Source organism: Pleuronectes platessa, chromosome 12, assembly GCF_947347685.1.
Source record: "Pleuronectes platessa chromosome 12, fPlePla1.1, whole genome shotgun sequence".
Lineage (NCBI taxonomy): Eukaryota > Metazoa > Chordata > Actinopteri > Pleuronectiformes > Pleuronectidae > Pleuronectes > Pleuronectes platessa.
The window spans coordinates 15,529,594-15,554,132 of NC_070637.1; the positions used below are offsets into that span (position 1 = coordinate 15,529,594).

The following is a 24,539-nucleotide window of genomic DNA, read 5'->3' on the forward strand; positions in this document are numbered from 1 at the left end:
TCCAACAGGTAAAGATATTTTGTTGGGTATGTAACAAAACTGACCTGCAGGTGGCACTAGAGTTAAAATCAGGGGATACCTTTAAGTCAGGGGGGGGTTCATTCGCTGAGCACCAAGACACATTTCAGTCTGGAGAGGAGCGGACCAATTGTTGGAACAATATTGGGAACCTATCCTTTGAGAGCTTCCACCTTTGAATATGACACCTTATATACACAGGCCTTCACCTGAGGATCATCATCATCATCATCATCATTAGAGATTTCAGTATTATGACTAAAAATATCATGAGCTACATTAGCAACACTTTAAACAAAACCAAACATCCTCTTCATGTGCAAAGGGAGCCACACAGCAGCTCATGGCTGAACAGTTGATCTGCTTTCATAGCTGCTCTGGGATTTAATGCCCAAACAAAAACAGGAACTAATGCCGGCCAATGGAATCGCTTTTGAAGTAAACAACTTAATGGCATTTCCATCCACTTCTTTACACTGGATAAATATTGACAAGCTTGTACGGTACAGCTCCTCTACTGCACAGTTCATATACACTCTTTGTTTCTTGTTTTTACTTTGTACAATGTCCAATGAGCTCCTTTAGTGGCTTATTGGCAGTGTGGAGTCCATATTAAATGAATCAGTCCATCAGCCCCAGGTTGGGTATCCGTTCCACTGGGATGAAACATGAAGGCATCGTGAAGCACAGGAGGCTGAACACAGGCACAACCAGAACTCGGCTGCTGTGGGAAAATGTCAGTGTCAGGTCATCTCATTCAAGCAAGTGGCAATATAGGTTGAAATTAAACTATCACACTGGATTGGAGTCAAAAACGTTCTGTTCCCTCAATGACCTCCCAGTGAATAGTTTAACTTCAACGTGTCACTTCTCTGGTGAAAGCACGGGGTCGGTTGTGAAGCCGAGGCTCTGCTGAGGGTTTTTTCTCGTCTTTATATATGTGGTTAAAGAAAGTGTCACGCTACCAGAGTTTATTAAAATGCATGATATGACGTGAGATGAGAGAAAACTGAAAGAGGTCAACAAAAGATGAAGAAAGAAACTATGGTAACGTAAATAAAAATGTGCAGACAACGGGGTTACAGGGAAACTGTGAAAGCTCTTTTCATTAGACACTGTGTGGGTGAGCTGTCGTCTGGCTTCAGAATATTTTCCACCATTATGATAATCTTTTGTCTCATCAGCCTCCGCACACACACTCACAGACAGGATGCACCAGTTCCTACCAGGAGACGCTGGGTTTCTGCTCCTCGGGCTGCAGCACCTTGTGTGTGTGTGGACTGAGGATAATGTTTTAGAAAAAGCACAGAGCAGTGCAGCAGAGGGAGTAAGTAGTTTGGGATGAATATTAGTTGCATTAAGGAGTAACAAATTAATTGAATCATACGACCCTCAATCCAGAACTTCCTCATTTTGACCCTAGAGGGAGCTACAACTGTATCTCACCGACAAAATGACACACAAGCAGATCCCTGTATTTCTGATAATAAAGAAGTGTTAAATGGCAGGAAGCACTAATAAATGGTGAAACTTTAAATGTGAAAATTGTATCTCTCATTATTCCTCAAATTGGTGTGTGCATAATCCTTGTTGTTTTCATTTTGCACAATTGAAAAAAATGTACCTGCATGTGAGCCGTACAGAATAACAACCGTTAAGGTGCCAAACTGTGTGTGGGCGGTTTTTTCTACACAACCCTATAAATGTACGCTTGTCATTAACCATAGAGCTGCGGAGATAACAACCCCCACAGTGTCAGTGCTCTCAGAATGTGGGTTTGTCATTTACTGCACTGATCCTTGCTCCCTGCTTCCCCTGGCTCCTTAATTATCAGCGAGAGGTAAATTAGTGACTGGTGACACAGACACGTGCACATCAGATACATGTACACTACCAGGGAAACCAGTACACACTCAACAGGGTCTGCTCGTGTTTTTAATGAGCTTGGACCATATAGAGCACCGTCTGTGTAGGTGGACTCTATCTCTGCCAGAATATCTGTGTGTGTGTGTGATAATGCATGGCCACTTGCTACTGGATTGTATAGGTGCGTGCATGTTTCCTCCCTAGCGTGTGTCTGTATGAGCACTTGAGGGTTATGCGCATTTGTATGCATGTGTGCGTGCGAGTGAGTGTGTGACCTGCAGCTGTGATGTGGATCACCCGTATCCGCTGCTGTGGATGAGGAGGATAAATAATCCAAGGTGCTCTCTGCTAGCTGTTTGATACCGAAGCCAAAAGCATGAGAGCGGAGCGTGGACCCGCCTCGTCCCACAGAAGGCCCAATTTGCCAGCATTCAAAGCAGCTTGACCCAAAGCACCTTACATGAATGCAATCATTCAGTGAGAGGAGAGAACATTGGTCCTCCCCCGGGGGCCGGTACTTTCCCTCCTTCCAGAGTTCAGAGCTGCAGCACAGACCCGACACTACACAACCAAAGCGTCAGCAGATATGTTGCAGTGACAGTGGCGTGCCCCCCCCCCCCCCCCCCCGAAACCAATCAAGCATTGACGTCCAGTCTAATCAGGTTTAAGCCGGCGGAATCAGCTTCACCACAGAGATGGTGTGACTCATGGAGACAGACGTGAAGGAATGAGAGAAAAGGTGAATGGAAAAATGTGAAAAAATAAAAAAAAATGGATCATTTTAGGTCGGAAAAGTGAAATCTATTCCCTCGCAGACACTCCGGATGTTGGCTTGTACATGTGTCTGCTGCCGATGTGTGGGCTGTGTTGTACTCGTGTTGATTCTGTTGCATATCCAGTGTGTTTGTGCGAGCCAGCTCCTGATCCGGTGGTGGTGCGTCGTCCTCCAGCAGGGAGAGTGTGAATGCCGTGGATCACCTCCTTGCCTTGGTTCTCTCCGCTTCTCTTAGAACCTGGTGCTCTCATGTTTCAGCATGCGGATGTTGGTGAGTGTCCCGCTGCCCCTGTGGTGGTACCCGTAAGCCTGGCGCTGGCCCTCCAGTCACCGGGCGCTGCCGGCGGCTGACGACATGCTGCTGCTGGGACTGGAGCTGCCCGAGCCCCGGTCTTCAAAGAGGCTGATCTCCAGCTGAGGACACAGTCACTGTCAAGGTTCATCATGGCACAGAGAGCATTTGAACAGGGCATTGTGTAAGGGCTGGAGGATCCTGATTGGACAGTATAATCCTGACGCTTCCATCCTCAGCTCTAATGTGTGAAGCTGGTGGTAAATTCAAGAATTTCTAAATCGACATGTTTCCTTCTGGATGAGAAGGATGCAGTGTGTGTCTGTTTGTGTGCGTGTGTGAATGGTTGTTTGTCTCTCATCTCATCTACAAAAACAGTTGCATCTGGTTTAAGGCTTCGTTAACATCAAAGATGCTGGTAGAGCGAATGACAAGCTCGATATTTGTCTCAATGCTGCTCGGACTGACCGTGCTGTCTCAAAGACCTAAATTCATTTTGTCTGCAGCAGGATTAAACTGCACCCAGGATGAACCATTCGCCCACGACAACAACAAGACCAGTTTAAAAAAAAAAAAAGACTTCATCTTCTACAATTGGTTCTTTGTAATAAAAATATTACAACGTTGAATGTTTCACAGCCCTTTGGGAAACACAGGACTCGGAGTAACCTTCACAAACAGAGACCATACTGTATAGGAGTGTATTGACCAATAAGTGTTGGTAACATGTTTGGCCCTGTGACTTGGAGCCTGTTTATGACTCAGTCTGGGCCAGACCTGTGTGATGGTCCAATGGTCTCTCTCTCTCTCTCGCTCTGCCTTTTCTCTAAATGTAGAAGGGGGGGGGCTCTTCACCTAACGTCCTTATTGATCGAAGGCATTAACGAAATGCTTATAAATTCAGCATCTAAGGAAATTCAAACATTACAGCGAACTTCCCAAACAAACATTTCAGCAGACGTTTCATGACGACCAGCAGCTCAGGTAGTGATGCTCCACATTGTGAAAGGACTGGGAAGGACTGGGAAAGACACTTGGCCACCGAGCAGCTCCCTCTGCTGCAGCTGGACTCTAAGTGCCTTGTTCAAGGGCACCTTGATGGTAATTTATGAGGAGCAGTGGGTGTTTCTTATTCATTTATCCGATCCAGATGTTCGCTGGCGGTTCCAGTCGTTCTAACTGGTGACTTCCACTCATAAAGTCAAATTTCTCCGACCACTAAACCACTGCCACCTCCTATCAGTGGTATTTATGTCTGGCGCCTTTATCCTCCGATTCTTACAGTGAGCGAGCAGCAGCAGTTTAAGTGAAGGATACAACCCTCATTCCTCTCTCTATGGGGTCGGTGAGCAGCAGACCTCGAGGAGCGTAGATCTTCTCATTCTGCTCCTGGATGTAGCCTGATATCTTCTTCAGCACCTGGAATAAAAACAGGAAAAACAGAGAGGGGTCACATAAGGAATGTTTAGACATAATCCAGATTTGATTAGTACCATAGGAGGGACGAGGAAAATCTAAAACACAAGCCGAAAATAATCCGAAAAGACGTTCCAACTGAGAATCCATTACGTGCATATTATCACTTAACGTGCACTCAGTGGCACATGTAATAACCATGTATGTAAACATGGACAGAGGCTGCAGCAATGTCAGCCTCCTCCTGTGGTGTCTTGGGTGGAAAAAATGAAAGATGGAAGAAATGAGTTGGCGGCCCGTCTGAGCATAGCTAGCATACAGCATATGACACTAACTCTCTCAAGTCATTGCCCGTCTTTATTTTTCCTGAACATTATAATCTAAACTCAAAGTAATTCCATTATGCTCTCAGTACAGCAGTTATTTTTATGCATAGTTCCAACCCACTCATGTCAAGCGAGGCTGTATGAATTGAATTAGTGAAATTGACGAGCACGAGATTTTCCTCTTTTTGAAGTTTTTTCCATTTGGAGGCTTTAGTTCCTAATTCCAGGGATGGCTCTCTCAGGCTAAATGTCATGCCTTGGTTAACTGTCGGGGCAATTTGGAAACGCTCGAGAACGTGAGGTGGACAGTTTATTTAGATTGCACTGGCATCGGACCTATTTCTCAGTTTAGCAGTATTGCATCGACTGAAAAGATCAGATAGCTGCAGTGGAGTGAGGCGGATCACCAAGTTCAGACCGGCCGAGCCGGGGCACACACAGTCGAAGAAGCGTGCCGGTATACATTCTCCTACGCATAACAGCTACACACAGAGTTTACCTTGGAGACTCGAGGAGTTTAAGAGAACCTAAGCACCGTGAGTCCCAGGCCGCAGCTGAGAGCAACCAAATGACTGCTGACTGATGGAGAGTCATGCTCAATGGGCAGCTATTAGCAAAAGTGGCATCATTAGAGCAGCTTATTCAGCCTGAGCTACGCCTCTGTGGGCACTCACAATGCTGATGTGCCATGCCTCCCCTAAACTCTGCCTAACCATGTCAGTCAGCTCCACCATGGCTCACTGGGCCTCATGTACACTGGGAAAGCTGTCATCACTCATAGCAAGAGTCAGCAGGAGATGACATATCCCACGGCACAGAGCAGATCATTTAGTGCTGTCCCAGTTATCTGAGGTCATTCAGTTTTCCTCTGTGATAAAGAGCAGCCCACACCAAACATGCTAATCAAATGCATGTAAGAATAATTTTATTTTATTTCTGACGAGAATAATCATGTGGATACGGTAATTCACATGCTTCAAATAAGCCTGACAGCGGCCCTTAGGATTTCCCATTTGTTTTTTTGCATTCGTTAATTTAGTGTGCAGGTGTAAAAAACCTGTATTCAGTGATAACACATGAATCCCTTCATATCTATATACTGTAAACAGAATGCTGTGAGGAGGAGGTGTGAGCCTACTCTTAATTAGACCAAGTCAATCACAGGAAAAACATGCAAAAACTACTGGATGTGGGATGGGTCAGGGAAGAAGGCCATTCAATTCTGGTGCAGATCAGGGGGGCTTCACTGATTACCAAATGAATAATTCATGGACTAGATGAATACAAAATGTATTCAGGAGTGACATTCTACAGAGTGGCATTCTAGTTTCATGAAAGAAATGTGTACAGGAAGACTGTCTATCGTACTGTTTATTAAACTCAGATTTATTACAGCTCATCCTATTTTTGTATCTTAAACAAATGTTTCTATTCCCCAAGATCATTGCTGAGATATTAAATGAGTCGTACGTATCTGTAGGAGAACCACTGCACCTGAAAGATGAAAGCTAACCTTGGAACTGACGGACCTTGTTTTTCTTTCTAAGTCAGACTTTCTATTACCGTTTTATTAATAAACTTGTTTCAGTAAATTCAGAGGTAAAACTGTAAAAATAGGATCAGAGTAGTGAGGAGCTACAGTCTGTGCTGTATTGAGCTGTAACTCTTTTTATGAGTATTCCTCTGCTGATTTATTGAACATGACAGATTCACATCCTCTTTGTAAGTTAACTTAAGGTCACAGCAGCACTCTCAGCCTTGAGAGATTAGAACAATGGAGACTGGGCAACGCACGGAGCACAGCTCCTCTGGGATGTCAAAGGCCTGCTACAGCTGCAGGCCCAGCTGCTAATATAAGTGAGCGTTGGTGCCAGTGGAGAGTAAAACACAGAGGAACGTTTCTTTCTACATCTCCCGGTGGAAGAAGTAGACGAAGAAGAGAATTGGGGAGAAAACCAGACTTAAATTCTTCAGTGTGAGAACGTGGAAGTCGCCATGAGCAGGCGGCGGTTTGCTCCACTGCGCTGGTTTCAGTCACTTTCCATCAGTCAGATCTACGGCTCCATCCAGACCTGGCACTAACAAGCGTCTGAGCTCAGTGCAGACGGGAACAAGACACATTGAGTGAACACAAATGCATCATGGGCCACATTAAAGGACCGGCCTACTCAACTGACGACCTCTGACCCGTTACACTTTCATAAAACGTTTTTACTCTTTCTCGGTTTATTGTTTTGACAGCTACTCAGGTTCATTCGAGACATTGACCACAGGTTTAAATGTGAATGTGAATGGTTGTCTGACTCTTTATGTTCACCCTGTGATACGGAGGCAATCTGTCCAGGTTGTAACCTCTCATCCAAATCGATGGATGGAGTGTTTCTCATACATTGATATATGTTCTGCAGTCTGCCACAATATCAACACTGACGGCTCCACATTGATTTCCTTTGTTTTTTCCTCACTATTCCAAAGTTGTAAAATCATATTTTATCGTAGCTCAGCATCTCTTTTTGTCTTTCTCCCACAAACGTAAAAAATGTGGACAACATAAAATGTTGTATTTTCAAACAGAAATATTGTCAATGTTTATTTGGATATAAAGCAGAGCATCGGGGAGGGAAGGACCCCTGGAGATGCAGAGAGCCGGTTCAGGTGTGAGCTGACCTACTTAGAGCTGTCCACTTGGTGACTTGGATCAGAATCGGGTTTTTATTGCCAAGCAGGTTTACACACACAAGGAATTTTCTGTGGTGTGTTTGTGCAATCGTGGATCCTATATCAAGACCACCTAAGCAGAAAAGCAATCAATATTTGGCTTGGAACAATCACAACGTATCCAGAGATTGTTAACACAAAATAAACTGTGTATTTTGCTGAAGACTCACATCACAGGGCAGCAGCAGAGACACACAAAGCGGAGCCCTGACTAATAGGTTTACTGGGGTGCAGGGAGAGGGACAATCTTTTCACTGCTGGCGAGCTCTCAGGGCGACTCAATCCACTCCAGCGTAACAATATGACAGTCACGTTTCCCAGCTGCGCCTCTGTTGTACCCACATGTTTGTGCGACTGCCCCTCTGGGAGAAGCTTTGTGAGCGGGCCCGTGTATCGCCTGAGAAGCGAAGGTGTCACAGTCTATTACACATGTATGACATGAGCGTTTACACCTCCGCGGGAATGAAAGTTGCCCATGTGAGCTACTGCAATGTGTGTGTCCAAAGTAGCCACATTCTTGTGAATAATAGGGGGAAGAGGAAAAAGGCGATGGAGGATACAAACTGGGAGCGAGGGAAGCTTTAACGAACGCTTGTGCGCACGTGTATCTGTTCTGACATGCTGGGAGCAATCAGTGTCCTTTGATAGGGTGAGATGTGAGCATCAAGGGCTCGTGGTGCTCGAATGAATCTGCACAATGATCCACACTCACTGGTGTGTGGCCGCTATAGGAGCATGCACCCACACAGCCTCAACCTGGGTGGGTATATTTGATCATCGTCAGTCATAGCGTCCTTCATCCAAGATTATAAAGTTAAACAAGTAAATAAACAAATCTCCCGTAAGAGCTGATAGCATCTGGGCGTGTCAATGGAGCGGCACACAGCTGACAGCGAGATGAAAGCGGCCTCGGACCAGGTCATTTCTGCATGGCTTCAGCACAGCACTGAGTCCTTTTGTACTTCTTGGTCCAGCTCCCAGCTCCTCTGTGCAGCTTTGATACCAAGAAATGTTTACAAAAATGCAACAAGACCAGGGAGATGAATGTTGTGGGTGACAAAGATCAGAGAAGAGAGGCATGCTGGGACGTCACGCCACTCTAGTTTCCTCTAAAGCACGGACAGGTACAAGAGGATTAATCAAACTCACTGTGTGTGTGTGTGTGTGTGTGTGTGAGACTGGGTTATGTATGCCAGTATTTTTTGCTCCAGCCAGTGACAAGCAGCAACACGGCCCCAATGGCGGTTTCCTCCAGACGGACGTTGTGGTTGTGTGAAGGTAGATGTCCTGTTACAGTTGGCGTGCCATGCGAACCCACAGGCACACAGGTGTGAGCTTCAGAGCGAGTTCTAAGACACAGTGGACGGACAGCTGAGGGGAACGTCGTGCAAGAGAGAATCAGATCATATCTCCTGTGTGAGCGGGTGTGTATAATATGTTCCGACCCTGAGAGAGCCAGAGTGCATTAGAACACACAATTAAAGACTTTTGTTTGCGTGTGAGAGGAAGCTTTCATACAAATGGACAAATATGGCAGTAAATAAGTCTTTGAGCTGGGCACTGGAGATTATCATAACCAGCTGTTCCTGAATAATGTCTGAGTGAGACAATTATTCCAGCAGAAAGAATTCTACTGCACACAGAGGCTCCAGGTCTGGGTTCAGAACACAGACTGTAAATAAAGATGGACGACATGGGAGAGCCCCAAACGTGAAGCCAAAGTGTCTGGTGGCTGGCTGCAGTACGGGTCATAAATCCTGCAGCCTCCATGCTAGTGGATTTGACATGAATCAAAAAGTAAAAGTGCACATCAAATACTGCGCAGTCTTCATATGCCGAATTTGGCGGCCTGTGTATCCGGTATAATCTGATGGGGGCCGAAAGTGGAGTCAGATTTGTTTCTTTGTTCCGGTTTCCTGCAACTGACCAGAGTTACACAGGACACTTTAATAAGGGAGGTAGTGAATATGTCTCTGGCTGTGAATGGTCGTTTCTCTCTGTTAGCTGCGTGACAGACTGGTGATCTGGTGATACTAGCATTCACAAGGCCAAAGACGTACGGTCACAGTGACCTTGACCATTGATGACCAACATCTTATCAGTTAGTCTGTGAATCCAAGGAAACTTGATACATAATTTGAAAGATTACCCCAAAGTGTTGGTAAAATGATGAATTGAAAATAAGTAAAGGTGACCTTTGACCTCCACACTCAAATCAGTTCATCTCTTAGTTTAAGTGAACAGTTATATCAAATGTTAAGAGATGTCCACAAGGTGATCCTGAGATGTTTCGTGAACAGACCAGAAACTTGTTTTGTGAGGTCACAATAATCTTGACCGTTCACCTTCAACCACTAACCTAAGTATTTGAACCAGATTTGAAGAAATTCCCCTCAAAGCATTCTTACAGTCATGTTCTCAAGAATGGGACGGACGGAGGGACACCGGCTCCGGTCTCATGTCGCCGGTGCAGAGGTTTAAAATGGATGACTGGATATCTATTATTTATTTTATTAAAAACACAAGTCCACAGGGCGTATAGACGTTATCAGGTTTGCTCTGATTTGATCCACAATAGACCAAACTGCCACTAGGAAACTGAGACTGTGGCTTCTGGAATAAAGATCTAAATTTCTATAAAACCATTTTTTAGCATCACACAGAACACACTTCAAAAACGTGTGGAGGATTAAAGGAATAACTCAGTATCTTTAAAATACATCTATTGCCTTCCTCTGAGACAAGATGCACACTAATTGTGGAGCTGGAGCCAGCAGGCAGATCTTTTGAGGAGGAAAATCACAGGTGTTCATCATTACATTTCTCAACGTGCAGCCATCGTTGCACAGATCTTGTTCCACATAAAAGCTGTCGGACCATTTCGGGTACCATGCAGCGTTTCGGCGTCTGCAGGTTCATTACCTTATCGTAGCGCGTCTCCATGCAGAGGAAGACGATGTACGCTGTGGCGCAGGCCAGACATCCTTCCAGGTACGACTGACCTCCAATTTTCTCGGCCTCGACATAATAAGAGTTCAGGGTCTTCACCGTCTCCTCCAGCAAGGTTCGCTCAATCTACTTCCAAACACAAATAGACATCCAAGTGGAGATATGAAGGCGTGCTCACACCATAAGGACTGGGAAAGTGAAATGTGTCGGAGCAAGCTGTTCTGCTTTACAACGGCCTGCCAAACAAAGCAGCTGCATTCTGCTCAAACTAAATGGCCTGACGCTGTCTAACACAACTTAGAAACACACCATGCTTCCAGGACTCGAGGCTGAGGTGACACATCAGCCCGACGTGTGACAGCAGACGTGTGGTTCGAGCGTCTGACAGAGAACATTTAAAGTGAAGTGACAGATGAAGTTTTCTAAGGATTCCTAAGCACTGACTCCCGCTGTGTCTGCTTCAGAGACTAATTGCTAAATATTTACAATATGCCAATACAGACATGTAAGAAGAGCAAATCAACAGCTCTCAGTGATTAAAAGTGTTGAGCGTGAAAATAAAAGCAATATGGCTTATTTTTCTTTACCTTTCTTAGAAGCACATGAAACACAGAGGAGTTGTTACTTTTATTCTGCTCTTGTCTGCTCCAGGACTTTAGGGATCATGCTACAAAATCTGTATCCAACTGTGGACAGGAGGTAAAGGAAATTTGAACATACTTTTGCATGATGCATAATGTTTGGCTTTCAGATATTCATCTAAAAAAATAAAAAATGTAAGATTGCAGAATTAGCCGCTACACTTGTGCCATAATATGAATATTATAGAGATTTCACTTATACCCTGCCGTTAGAATCCACATGATACTATGATTTATTACTCTCTGTGCTTTAAGAATAGCCGTATATTAATAAGGAATAAGGCTGGCCAATAAAACAATATCTATATTACCGTAATATCATTTTCAGCAATAGTAATATAACGAAGGTTCAATCTATATTCATCATTTACCAAGTTTTCATCCAGGACACACTATAGTGCTTATCTGATTAGGCTTTATTGAGCCATCGCTCTTTTTGTATGTCGCTGTTGTTTCAGGCGAGTTGGAATATTACACTTATCTTAGAGAGTGTGTGTGTGTGCGTGTGTGTGTGCGTGTGTGTTTGTATTTGTGCTCACCCTGTTGTCGAGCTCTGAGGGGAACTTGGTCTGGAAGCGGCAGACGGTTCCTTGGCTGTAATCTCTCTGTACAAACACCTTCGTTACCAGTGATGCACTGTGCCGCAGCTCCTGCAGGTTATGGAACTGAAACCAGGAGAAAAATACACATGTTAAATTTGTGCATGTGCGTGTGTAAACAGAGTATTATATGTGAAGATGGACGACGCGACAGCTTCCTAGAAGTGAAGCCAAAGTGTTGCCTCCTGGTGGCTGGCTGCAGTAGCGGTCATAAACCCTGCCTAATCAATGTCACATAGATGTATATACGTGTTTGTTTTTCCGAAACCTTTTTGGATATAAAGACATTTATATCAGTGGTGGGACAGATATTGATGGTGGGACATCAATACTAAGGCTCCATCCCCCTATTGCTAGTCTGACTTCAAATCAAACTCTCAATCACATCAACAAAGTCTGCACAGCTGCTTTATAAAACTGTGTTTTTAATGTGTTTTCTTCTTACCGGTTCATCACTGGCCCCACAGTGAGAAAAAGGTCCTGTGTTACTCAATCAACATTATTAGTTTGCACTCTCATGGCCTCCTCTTGTATCAGTCGGCCCAGTTGGCTGTAATAATGAGCAGTGAGAGACTCCGCTTTACAGGGCTTTGGTGCTGAGCGGTGTGTTTTACACCCAAACAGACATTTCCCCTGAGAAGCACACACCGGCGAGGAAGTGGGTCAGTGTAAACCTGTCCCCTGCTGATCTAAATGACTGCCCTCAAGTGGCTGGTAATTAGAGATACAGTAGGAGATACATGGAGGGAGGGAGGGAGGGAGGGAGGGAGGGAGGATGAACAATAGGGGTGAGAAAATAAAAGGAGAAACTGAAATCGGGGGGAACCCAGCGGAGGCTGCCGATGCAATACTGATATTAGGGAGTAAAATATTTACCTCAGCAATATATCTGCCTGTTAAAATATATATTATTATTGAAAGTAATTGCCAATTATTTATTCATCTTTACAGTTTAATCATATATGTTATTATTCTTAACTATACATACAAATAAAAGACAAATATAAGAAATGTATAAAATCTAAATTAAAACTTGAATCAAAATAAACTACAATTTCATTCGGTGGATTTTTACATCCACATTTCTTCTGGCTTCAGTGTTTTCAAAGGAACTCATGTCTGTGTTTTTACCTGCGTGTATGAGCCCAGTTCCTTCCCACACGGACGCAGCACAGTGCCAGCCTTTCATGTCTATATAGGGTATATCACTCACAACTAAGAATAGCATCCGAGCTGCTATTTTCATCCACTAACAGCCACAACCATCTCCGAGCCACTAGATCTTTCTGTCTGCCAGGGCTTTTAATATCCTGCCTTTTTTTGTAATGTCCTCTGTCTCTGCCACCGTCCCCCTCCCTGTGATACCTGCAGGCCATCGCGACCAAACAAGTTACTCAATTAAAATAAGTGATTCTCTGCACACGATCGTGCATCATGTATTCAAGATAGAATCAGGAGGGTTCATTAAGATTAATCTGGTCCTTTGTTTGTGAGAATGTGTGTGTGTCGGTACAAAGCACAGAATTTATACTGATGTTACCAGTAAAAGGTGTGTAGTTGTGTCCTAAGTAAGATTTTAGATTTGCTGCCAAATGAAAAAGAAGGAAAGAAGAAAGGCAGGATGACAGATTAAAAGCTTTAGGGGGAAAAGGTTAATGGTAAAAAGAGGATAATAATACTAGGGAATAAATAGATAGATGTAAAGGAAACGAAAAAGAAAAGTAGGATGGAAAGAGGGATGGAAACAAATTAAGAAATTATAAAAGAAAAACAGGAAAGGAAAGAAACAATCATGAAGAAAGAGCAGAAATTTGAAGAAAATTGAGAAAGACAAATGAAACCGAGAAAAATCTGAAAAAAGCAAATGACAGATGGTAAAAATAAGTAACCAACAAAAGGAAGGAGAAAGAACTAGAAACGATGGAAGGACAAAATCCACTTGTAAAGACTGAAACATCAGTAAGAGAATGAGGTTAAGATTAAGCAAAGATTGTGGTGTGTTCAATATACAATTAGATCACATACGTTTAATCAAAATGGTGTGATAGTTTGATAGCTTTGTACGTACAGCAACATACCAGCCACCTGCTGGTGAGTCTGCTGCTAAATGCAGAACCACATAAAAAACACAAACATGATCCAACATGACATAATGCGACGCCGTGGTGTGTTTCAGCCTCTTGTTGACCCTCTCGTCTCTGCCTTACATGTCTGTGCTGCATGTAGCTCACAGCTGAGCACAGCAGGCGGGGGTCATGTCTATGCGCGGTCACCCATGAATCACAGAGTCCATTTATTCAATATCTCTCCCACCACCCCCCTGATTTTAATCAACTTGGAGACTTTAAAAGCATTTGGTCTATTGGGGATGGCATGGTTAAAGGGTCAAACCTAGAACACTGTAGCACTGTGTTCTAGTATCTCAAAAATGTAACTGATTGGCTAAACGAGAGGCCACACGTTTTCCATGTTTGATAAGGAGCCTTAAAACCTTGCAGCAAAGACTGTAAGCCGGAATGCTCCAATCTGTGAGATACTTCCAATGAAATCTTGGTTGCAATCTGTTTGAGACTGTACAACATCATTTTGAGGAGTGTCAGATTATAAGATAAACTGAAAAATATAAGATGAACTTTTGCAGCCCCACCGGGATTTGCTTCTTGACCCAGGTCCTACAAACCTATTTTTTTAATTTAGCCTCCATTGTTTTGGTTTGTGTGCATGTATGAGCTATTTTAGAATAAACTTTCCAGATAGCAAACTCTAGACGTGGGTCATAGTAGCAGTTACATCACAGTGCAATCCGATACTGATGTAATTACAAGAACAAACTAGTGCAGGTACATTACATTCACACATTGAGCAGGTCTAGTTTAAAGCTCAAGCCTCATTTGTCCCTTGCTAATGAACTGCTAGAGGGAGAAGAGAACTGCCTTGTGGTGCTTTTCACAATCAAGTGATTACAACTGTGCAGTTGTAATCACAGTGCAGTGCCTGTTCTAAACCTGCCTGTTTGGAAGGAGCTCTCTGCTTGGCCTGTATAGATGCTGCTGGATGCTTCTTCTCTTTCTGAAACTCTAAAATTGACTTGCAGTAATTGAGCCATAGGGAGTGAAGACCAGCAGCTGCACAAAGAGCTGTTCAACTGTTTATTCAAAGATCTGTAAAGTACTCAGAACATTGAACCTGTTGTTCTGATCGACTACGTCACACATGTTGAGTCCCAGCCGCCACTGCTACAGAGCACTAAAGTTTATTCATATTGAAGGTTTCAAATGTCCAAATCCGACAATGCACTTCTTTTGGCCCAAAGGATACACGTGCCAAGTGTGAAGCCGATTAGACGATTCTCAAGTTCTCAAGAGCCACATACAGTCACCATAATATCTTGATGACAGCAACCTCCCTCTCCCAACCTCATCCTGACTGACCAGGAATCCTGTAACCCTCCTGCACGTTACAACTGCCCAAGTCCTGCTGTGATAGTAGAGGGCTTCAGGAAACATATCTGTCAAAAGAGTAAAGCTCTTGCCTGTCTCCATTAAAGACTGGGAGATAAAAGTTTGCTGTTGGCAGAGTGCTGCTGTTTACTTTCCTGCATGCGTGGGAGATCAGGGTTCAAATGCAGTCTATTCCCGAGTCTAAATATAGCAGACGGGCAGACAGTAATATTAAAGTGTCACACTGATCAGTCAGGACTCTATAAAGAGTCTCTGCATCCTGTCTGAATCCTCCCTCCACCCACACAAGGAAGAAATATATTTTATTGATCCAGAGGGAAATTTAGGCAAAATAAAAGTTTGAGTTTGCATGTTATCTAAAGTATGTTAAATAGGTTACATGAGAAAGACATATTACCAGTTAAGAGCTTCATAAACATACTTAAAATAAAATTTGGAATGAAACAGTCTCGATATTAAACACATAAACTAATTCTAGCTGTTATGATGCTCAGGTGTAAATCAACAGGGTAATTTGGTGACCACTTAGCCAGGCAGAATAAAGATTAATCTACACACTTCGTTATAATGTTTTATCATGATGAAGTTTCCCGGGTAAATTTCTCTGGTGCAGAAATATAGTCTTTTGAAATCCTCTGCACAGAATAACCAAAATAGCCACGGGCTTGGCAGATAAAAGAACCAAACTCCTCTATAACAATTCAAACCAAAAGTAAAAGACTACACCTAATGCATCAATGACCTCACATGGAGGTTGTTCTGGGGGCGAGCCGGCTTCTGAGGTGTTTGCTGCCGCTTCGATTCCTCAACAGACTCGAGCGAGGACTGGTCGACGGACTGAGGAGGAGGATCTGCCAGAGATAGAGTTAATGGATCCAGAGAGCGTCCATGCAGCACAAGCAGGCTGCACCATGAGCTGATTGTTACTCAGTCACTTAACGTGGTGCGTTTGCTGACTTGGCACATGATAAATGTCAGAGAATGAGTTCTGATATAAATGAGTGAGGGAGGGAGACGATCATTGAGGGAGAGGGAGGCGATGGGGAGGAAATAAAGTATGCTTCTCATCTCAGCAGTCTGTTCACATTAAATATGCCGTGGATAAAAGATGGGCGCTGGACATTCACTCTGCCTTGGCTGCGCATATATGTATTTGTATGTGCATGTGCATGCTATGTTTGTGCGCATGCGTGTGTAAGTGACTGCGCGGAACTAATAGGGCTTGGACACGGCTGCTGGCAGACCACCAGAGGAAATCACGGCCACTCTGCCAATTTATAGGAATAAAACGATGATGAATCCTGATCAGCATGTCCACCGAAGCTTTACCTGCAGCAGCATTATGAATTACCTTCATCCACTCTTTAAAGTAATGCTACCAGGTGCAATTTGCATAAGAACACACACACACACACACACACACACACACACACACACACACAAACACACACACAAATACTGTATAAACTTAGGCACATGCAGGCTGCTTCAGAGTTGCAACACACTAACAGCAGTCTCCTCTACTGAGATCATTATTATGATAACTAAAGCAGCCATGTCTTCAGCGTGTAGCGACCAAGGACACAAAGGGGAGAGAGGAAGATGAAATCCTCACATCGTCCAGATATTCTCCGGAGGGGCTGTATGTGAGAGTGAGAGCATCCAGAGGAGCCGATGTAAGAAAACAGCAGGAGATCCTCAGCAGGATTCCTCGTGAGCAAGCGGGGGTGTTGATGACACGTAGAAGACACAGACAAAGACACAGGAGAGTTTTTTGTGATAAGAGCCGACCCCGGCTTTATCTACGGAGCAGAATTCTTAAGTAACATCCTGCCTCTGCACCACCTCTCACCTAACAAGCTTACATCTGCTGCTAAGGCTGCCAACAATCAGTTTGCGATGTCTCAGGAGGTAGAGCTGGTCTTCGACTGGCCAGGGTTTTGGTGGCTCGTCTCCCCTCCTGTGTGCCGAAGTGTCCTTGTGCAAGACGCTGAACCCCCTGAACCCCCCCTGATGGCTGTGCCACAAGTGTGATAGGGAAAGTACATAAATGCACCGTATGAATGTGGAGCAGCGTGAGCGCGAAGAGAAGAGCTGAAGCTGGAGCGCAGAGAATCTGAGCACAGGGTATATTTAAGTGTGAGAGCATGAAATTAATTAAACTGAAAGACAACACTCTTGAATGAAGAGAGGACAAACTGTACTGCAAGTGAGGAAAGCTCTATATAAATACTGAGCATTTATGAAAGGAACGAAAGAAGTACAAAGCCAGAGAGATGATTTTGCAAAAGCAGCTTCAGTATCATCATTTATTTAAAACCTCGGAAGACACATTGAGGTGGAACCCTCATTTTCAATGGTGCCGAGGTACAGAGATACAAATATACAATTACAATACAGTATGTGGCTAATGTAAGATGCAAAGGCTTGTGAAGCTGATTTGAAAGTATGGAGGGAGAAGGGGAGAGTGTCCCTGTCCATGGTGCTGACTGCTCCACCATCATCAGTCCCCTCAGCTCTGAGTCAACTGGATTTACTCCACCTTACCAGTTAATACATGATTGTAGTTATGGTAATACCGCTGTTATAAACTATGATTCCAGAAATAAATTAAGAGACCACTTCTATGTCTTAAATCTGCAGCTCTACATGTGTATTTACATGTTTCATTTTATTCTTACACATACCAGTACACCGTAAAACCCAGAGAAACTACTCTAAGACCCTGATACTGCAGTGTTAGTTTCCAGAGCTGGACATCTATAATCACAGCGAGGAAACCAAGTGAAATTGAGGCTCATTAATAAAAAGAATGCATGACTCTGCAGCTGCACATTTATAACAAGTGCAGCCGCCTGATGTGGCTCCACATTCCCCCACAGAACCTGAGGCACAGCGAGCAAGACGTTCACTCCACATGACTGCGTCTCCCATCCTGCACTTCTCCTCACTATGGTCGTTCTTCTCGTTGAAATGAAGGAAGCAGCATCTCTTACCTCTGTCGCCATGTTGCGGTGCAAGAAGCTGCAGAGGAGGATCCGTCCCGCGCCGAAGACCAACAGCCGTGTGCTCGTGCCGTGCGGGACAACGCGACTACACACGCGCAAGAGGGGAGGACCGGCCTCGTCGAGCGCGCGCGTGTCGGTGCGCGCACGAGAGTGGCGTGAGCGCGGGGGGTTGGGGGGATGCTAAGTGCTCGTGCATCAGTGCAAAGTGACGAATTCAAGGTCAGACTTTCAAATGAGAGACCCCCCCCCCCCCCCCCCACATCACTTTTTATTATAAATTCTATATACAACAAATATTTTAAAAAATGTATCAAAAATGTTAATGTAACATTAGGATGAGGAGGACACCAAAGACAGGACTAATACTACACGCACACGTCATAGAACTGAAGAGTAAAAATTACAAAAATGATAAAGCAGATAAATGAAATAATAATTATCATAATAATGATTCAGAAAACAAAAATAATACAAATTGAATTCAGGGCATTGATACCTGCTGCCATTATTTCAATTCTGACCTTGAATTGGTGCTGATGTTCTGACTGAAACACCTCAGAGATAAAATCATTCACTTTAAATGGGAGATTTTTACTGTTAAAGTCTGAAGCTTTTAAAAGTTTCATTGATCATCAATAATTCACACAACGTGCCTCGTTTCCGTTTCCTCCTGCATCCACTTCGGCCCAGACCAGCAGCGACTATTAGTTCTTCACTCGCAAGGAGGACGTGAACCATGAGCGGCTGCACAAGGCAACGTGTTGGATGTATATATATATATATATATACATTAAAATAGCACATTTTAGAGCCTAGTGTGTACACATCACACTATAGTATAGTATACCTATAGTCATGCAAAGCTGACAAAGCTTCAGGTGCCAGATGATTATCTGCCATTTATACTGATATGGACCTATGAGACATCCTCCGCCCGTAACCCTCGACTCGAGCGAGGAAAGAAAAAACTTTTAGCCGAAACCAAAGGAAGAGAAATAAGTAAATGATCAAATAATCAAATCAGTGACAAGAAATAAGAAATCCTGCATAATAAATCTATACTGGTTAAGCTCCCTTTGGTAAACGTGCTTTATCAATGCCACAATAACAGTTCTTCAGAATATAGAGGAGCTGCTCTGATATCCAGGAGATGAAATATATTAGAACATTATTAAGTCGGCAGACTAAGTGAGTCCTCAGGGAAATATTATATTGAATTCATTGTTAAGCATGAATCAGTTGTCACAGCCAGCGTGCAGAGAGGCTGTACGGTATTAAAATGTAAGCCTGTTTTCATATTAAGTGAAAGCTGAAGAGTCATACTGTGTGTTTACTGTAGCCAACACTGTTCTGTAAAAGCAGATGGGCACACTGTGATGACTCATATTGTAGTGCATATGTTTAATGCACCATATTAAATATTCATTAGATGCCACTTGGAGATGCTATATTGCCCCTTTTTCTCTCCAGAATAGCAAATATTTCCGAATCATGAGAAGAACAAGGTTTTGCTGAGGAGGTTGACTTATAATTCAAAAGTATGGCTAAAATGGGGCAGATAAAAGCTTCCTGTTCTACTAACACTACCAAGGACAGGGAAATGTTTTGGATTTGATAAAACAGACTTGGATGAAAGATAGTTTCTGGAAGAAAAACAAAATTTTCCAGTAAATCCCGTATTTTAAATTTTTTAACACAATGACTCATGACGTGCTGAAATTAGTCACTTTCTCTGTCACCACAATACCCATTCTCTGCTGTATGCTTGGATTCTGGTAGAAACACTCAGATTCACACACAGGCGTGCAAACAGACGGAAATGTATTCACAAAGACACAGCGGCAGCCAGCTCTCATGAATGGAAACGGAATCCAGAAATAAGATGGAAGAGCTGTAACAAAATGAGAATTATGCAGAACTAATATTATTTGCCAGGATCCCGCTGCTTGCTCCAGATTGTTTCAAAAGATGCATATCTAATCACACACTGGCACAGATTCCTTTAGGGTGTTAGCAGTTGTATTCACATTCACATGTTTTTGTGTGCACGTGAATCGGTGTGTTTTTGTGCGTGTGAGTGTGTGTATTCCTCAGTGTATTTTCTCCTCAAGGCTTTAAGCCACACTTCCACACACGTGCAGTAGAAAAAACCTGAGCCCCTATGGGAACTATTCAGTGAAGGGGATATAACTCATTATCAGTGTCTCTTATATGTTCACGATGCGTTGGACGTGGAACTGAAGACAATGAGGCTGAATGTTCGAGCTGGAATGTGAGTCTTTGACTCACCACAGAAAACACATGGCTGATAATTCACACGAGGACGCTGACATGTAAACGTGTGTCATACTGTAAATCACATATGATACAGAGACTGTTGTTTTCCTTCCATTTAGGATCTTTACAAACAGTAAATACAGTAAAGATGTGTACGAAGACGTGTATATATGCAAACAAACAAACACACTCATAAATCCATATTTTTACATTTCATTTAGCTGAGGCTTTTATCTAAAGCGACTTAATGAGTGCATTCAACCATGAGGGTACAAACCCAGAACATCAAGAATCAAGAAAGTACAACTTCTTCAAGAAAACCAATCTACAAAGTGACATTTTAGTGCTACTAAATTGTTAGTTTAAACATTTATTTAAGGTATAGTCAGATATATTTGAGTGCTTATACACACATACATATAAATATATATAAAAATGTATTTATGTATTCGTGCATGTGCATATCAACATATATACACACTAGCTGGCTTAGGGAGGTCCTCATTCATATCAAACTTGAGAAGGTTAGATTCTCTCGGTCAGGTTCTGATAACGCTTTTAACAAAACCTGGCAGCCTTTCTTAGAGCACTTAAACAGAACTACTATTCACCCAGAAAGTGACTAGATGCCCCCCCCCCCCTCAACTCCGTACTATTTACTACTCTCTATTATCTCAACAAGTAATTTCGCTTCCTTTTCGTTTTGTTTTGTTTTGTGTATTTCTTTTTATGTAATATAAAGTATGTAATGGTTTAATTATGCAATTATTTTACTTTTTTCTTGTCAGTGGGTGGGAAGGGTCAAGGGTTAATTGTGGTTCATAGAAGCTGTTCTGGCTCAGTTTAAGCTCATTGTTGTTATCATCATACATCGTGTAGGACATCCTACTGCTATTTTCTACCTCTAACAATTTTTGTATACACTGTATGTGTGAATTATTGCTGTATGTGAACGAAAAAACTAACAAAAAGATGTAAAAAACAAAACAAAAACATATATACACACACACATATGTATATACAAACACAGACAAACACGCTTATGTGTGTATGTGTTTAATATATATATATATATACGCACATATAAATAAACTGACTTTTACAAACACACACACGGGCATGTATATATGTCAAAATGTTGTCATGCTTGTTGAGCTGGGTGTTAATGTGTGAGCAGTTTGTTTGCCTGGCACGGTAGCATGCTAACATTCAGAACGTTATCTTGGTTACGTTAGCATGTTTGCTTTTCTGGCAGTAATCTCGATTTGGCTGGAGGTTAAATGAATGTAATCCTTCATTTTCAAGGTATCCTGTCATCAGCTGATGAAAGCTGATATTTCACAGTGAAGTGTTGAACCAATAGACCGACATCAGAATGAAGTCTTCTATACACATGTCAGTGGAGTGAGCAGCTGGGGTCTGTGGTAAAGTTCTAGCACATTCTAGTTCTAGTTTCAGTGTCAGCCAGTAAGTGTATGAAGGTTTGTCCCACGTGTTTTTATTTGGTTTCAAGATGGACACAGAAAAGTCTCTCTGGTTGTGTGCTGACTGAGAGAGGAAACATATTAGGGCCTGGTTTTTATGCCTGATCTTTGGGATTTGTCAGCAGATATAAAGCTGCTGAATAAAACGACTAGTTTGCTACATTCAAACCCCCCTCATGGTCGAAGACATGCATTCCTATTCATATTGAGGATCTAATGAAAGAAGATGCCTTCAAATTGCAATGAATCTGCACTTCAGCAGAAAGTAATAACTTTAAAAAGCCTTAAATTATCATAATGACCCAGAGCAGTAGAAATCCCCCCCCCCCCTACACACACACACACACACACACACACACACACACACACACACACACACACATTGCCTTTTTCACATCTCTGCCTTCATGAAATATTTATTTCAGCAAAAATATTCTCGGTTTCCGCTTCAGTCCAAAACTGCCAGTTTCTATTTGGAGCCTGTGCTGTGAAATGCTGAAGATGGTGATACTGACCCTGCAATGAAAAGGGAAAAAAATGAACTAAAGAAAACACCAAAATATTCCTGCGGTTTCTTTTGCTCTCATGTCCTCAGACTGGAGTGTTGAGGTGGCGTTATGAAGCACTTTGCCGGGGGTTTCTTGGTTAATGTGGTTTCAACTTGTGAGGTTAATAAAATCATCACTCGGGCTGTGGAGCCGGGTTCATCTGACCAGCTCCAGCACCTCATTAAACTTAGTGTTTTGACTATAGTCAGTGTCAGTTTGGATCTTACGCCATTTGTCACGGAGGGAATACATTGGGACAGTTGGTCGTCCACAGTTCAAATAAACCTGCACCTATGGTAATGGATACCTGTGTGAATGTGTCTGTGTCCCTTAACGTCTACTTGTGTGTGTGTGTGTGTGTGTGTGTTTGTGGGTGTGTAAGTTTTGCAATAGATATTGGGAAGTGACTGCACTGGTGGGTTCACTGACATTTCCCACAATTGCGCAAATCTGTTTGTTTTTGCATTTGGTTGTTGTCATGAAAAGTCTTGTCCTCGTTTGTGGCTTTGTGTGTCTCTGCTTGTGTGGGTGTGTGTGTGTGTGTGTGTGTGTGTGTGTGTGGCTGTGTGAGACTGGGCCGTCCTGGAATGCTGACCTGCCCCCCCCCCCGCTCTTGGCAATAAAATCAGAGCTGACCAGTGTTCGAGCAGATAGTGTTTCCTGGGAGGTTTGGATGTGAGAGCAGACAGTCTTTATTATCCACTGCTGCTGAGTTCTGAGCTCCGGAGCAGATTTATTTACATTGTGCAGCTTGCATGCGTCTCCCAGTGACATCAGCTTCTACTCTTTGCATGCACATGCTACCTGTACAAGGGGGTGATGCACAAGATTCACACCGAGATTCATGCACGCCAGCGTTTGCGATCCCCGGCCGGTCTGGGCATCGTGCCACAGCAAACACCCCTTCTCCTATTGACTTAACCACAAGTTGAGAATCTCACCCATAAATACACAAATACCGTCAGAGGAGCATATTGAAAGAGATCCTGTTCTCTTCCAACGTGACAGGAAATGAGAACTCTCAAACCAAAAATACGTTAAATTGGAATAACTCAAAGCAAATAAACATCTCCTCAAATACCATCCGACGTTGTGGAAACCAAAAGGCAAATTTAAAAAAAGAAAATACTCCATGAGTCATCTGTTTCAGTGAAGCTGCGTTTGGAACCGTCGGCCGCACATCCTCCATGTTTCAGAAGAAGCCCTACAGGCTGGAATATTCAGTGTCTGTGTGGCCCGATGCTGCAAGAACATTGATCTGTGTCTCTCACTGGTTCTCAACTCAAAGAATTTTCATTTCAGAGCCAGCTGATCTGATATCAACGCTGGCTAGTGGCTACTTTAATACAAGATGAGATATCAGTCCATTTTGCACAAGACAAAAATCATCTGGTTTGACAGATTGTTAAACTCTAAGGATAAATTAAAGGATGTTTGATTGAAAGAAATCTGCTCGTACTGATTGAGGAGCCACATCCAAAGTTAGTTAGAGAGGTTTATGTGTTTCTAGTTTTTCTCGACTCGTCCCGACCAGTCGAGGCAGACAGACGCTCACATCGAGTCTGAGTTCTGTTTCTCTCCACAGTCGCCCTTGCCTGCACATTGTGCATACTGCTGGGTTTCTCTCTAATATTGACTAAACATTTTTTATTTAATTAATATGAATTTAACAGTGTACAGCAAAAAGACAGAGTCTCGGCCCAGATGTCCTCTGTCAGCAGAAACCCCAGACTATTGGTCGTTGCCCCCAGAGGCTAATTCTCCTCACACGACAGCCGATTGGCTCCGAGGTTGATTCTTTCCTAATCTTTAATAAAGAACTTGATAAAAATGTATGAATTCATCACAGGAAAATAAAGAGTCTATTTATAGAAAATGTAAATGAGAGAGGGATGTCGGACACCTGCGGAGAGGAAGACCTGTGAGGTAATAGCAGGTGTTTGCCGGAGCTGGGACGGATGGATGAATTGAAGAGGCTGATGTCTGTGTGTTCTCCATTAAACGCTGCATGAGCCAAAACACAATCAGAAATGAGGAAAAACTTCCTCTATGTAATAATCCTCATGTGATGTCAGGCTTGTTTTCCAAGAACAGCTTGACAGAGACATTACTAACTGATCTTAATATCAATACAGCTGCAAGTAAATACATTTTCATTGCA

General features: G+C 43.1%; 1 protein-coding gene across 1 annotated transcript; it reads right to left on the reverse strand.

Moving 5' to 3' along the window:
* Positions 1–2,986: 2,986 nt before the first annotated feature.
* Positions 2,987–18,148, reverse strand: golga7bb (golgin A7 family, member Bb). The gene is made up of 5 exons (XM_053436716.1): positions 18,058–18,148; positions 11,541–11,666; positions 10,334–10,486; positions 4,269–4,370; positions 2,987–3,073 (listed from the first exon to the last, which is right to left on the reverse strand). Exons 1-5 carry the CDS (start codon positions 18,067–18,069, stop codon positions 2,987–2,989), a joined length of 480 nt encoding a protein of 159 aa, XP_053292691.1. The 5' UTR covers positions 18,070–18,148.
* Positions 18,149–24,539: the final 6,391 nt, after the last annotated feature.

Coding starts and splice junctions, on each gene's coding strand:
- golga7bb (XM_053436716.1), bottom strand. Junction 4,371..10,333: donor TGGAGACGCGCTACGATAAG/GTAATGAACCTG, acceptor TTTTTATTCCAG/GTGCTGAAGAAGATATCAGG. Junction 3,074..4,268: donor TAGAGAGAGGAATGAGGGTT/GTATCCTTCACT, acceptor CTGTGTCCTCAG/CTGGAGATCAGCCTCTTTGA.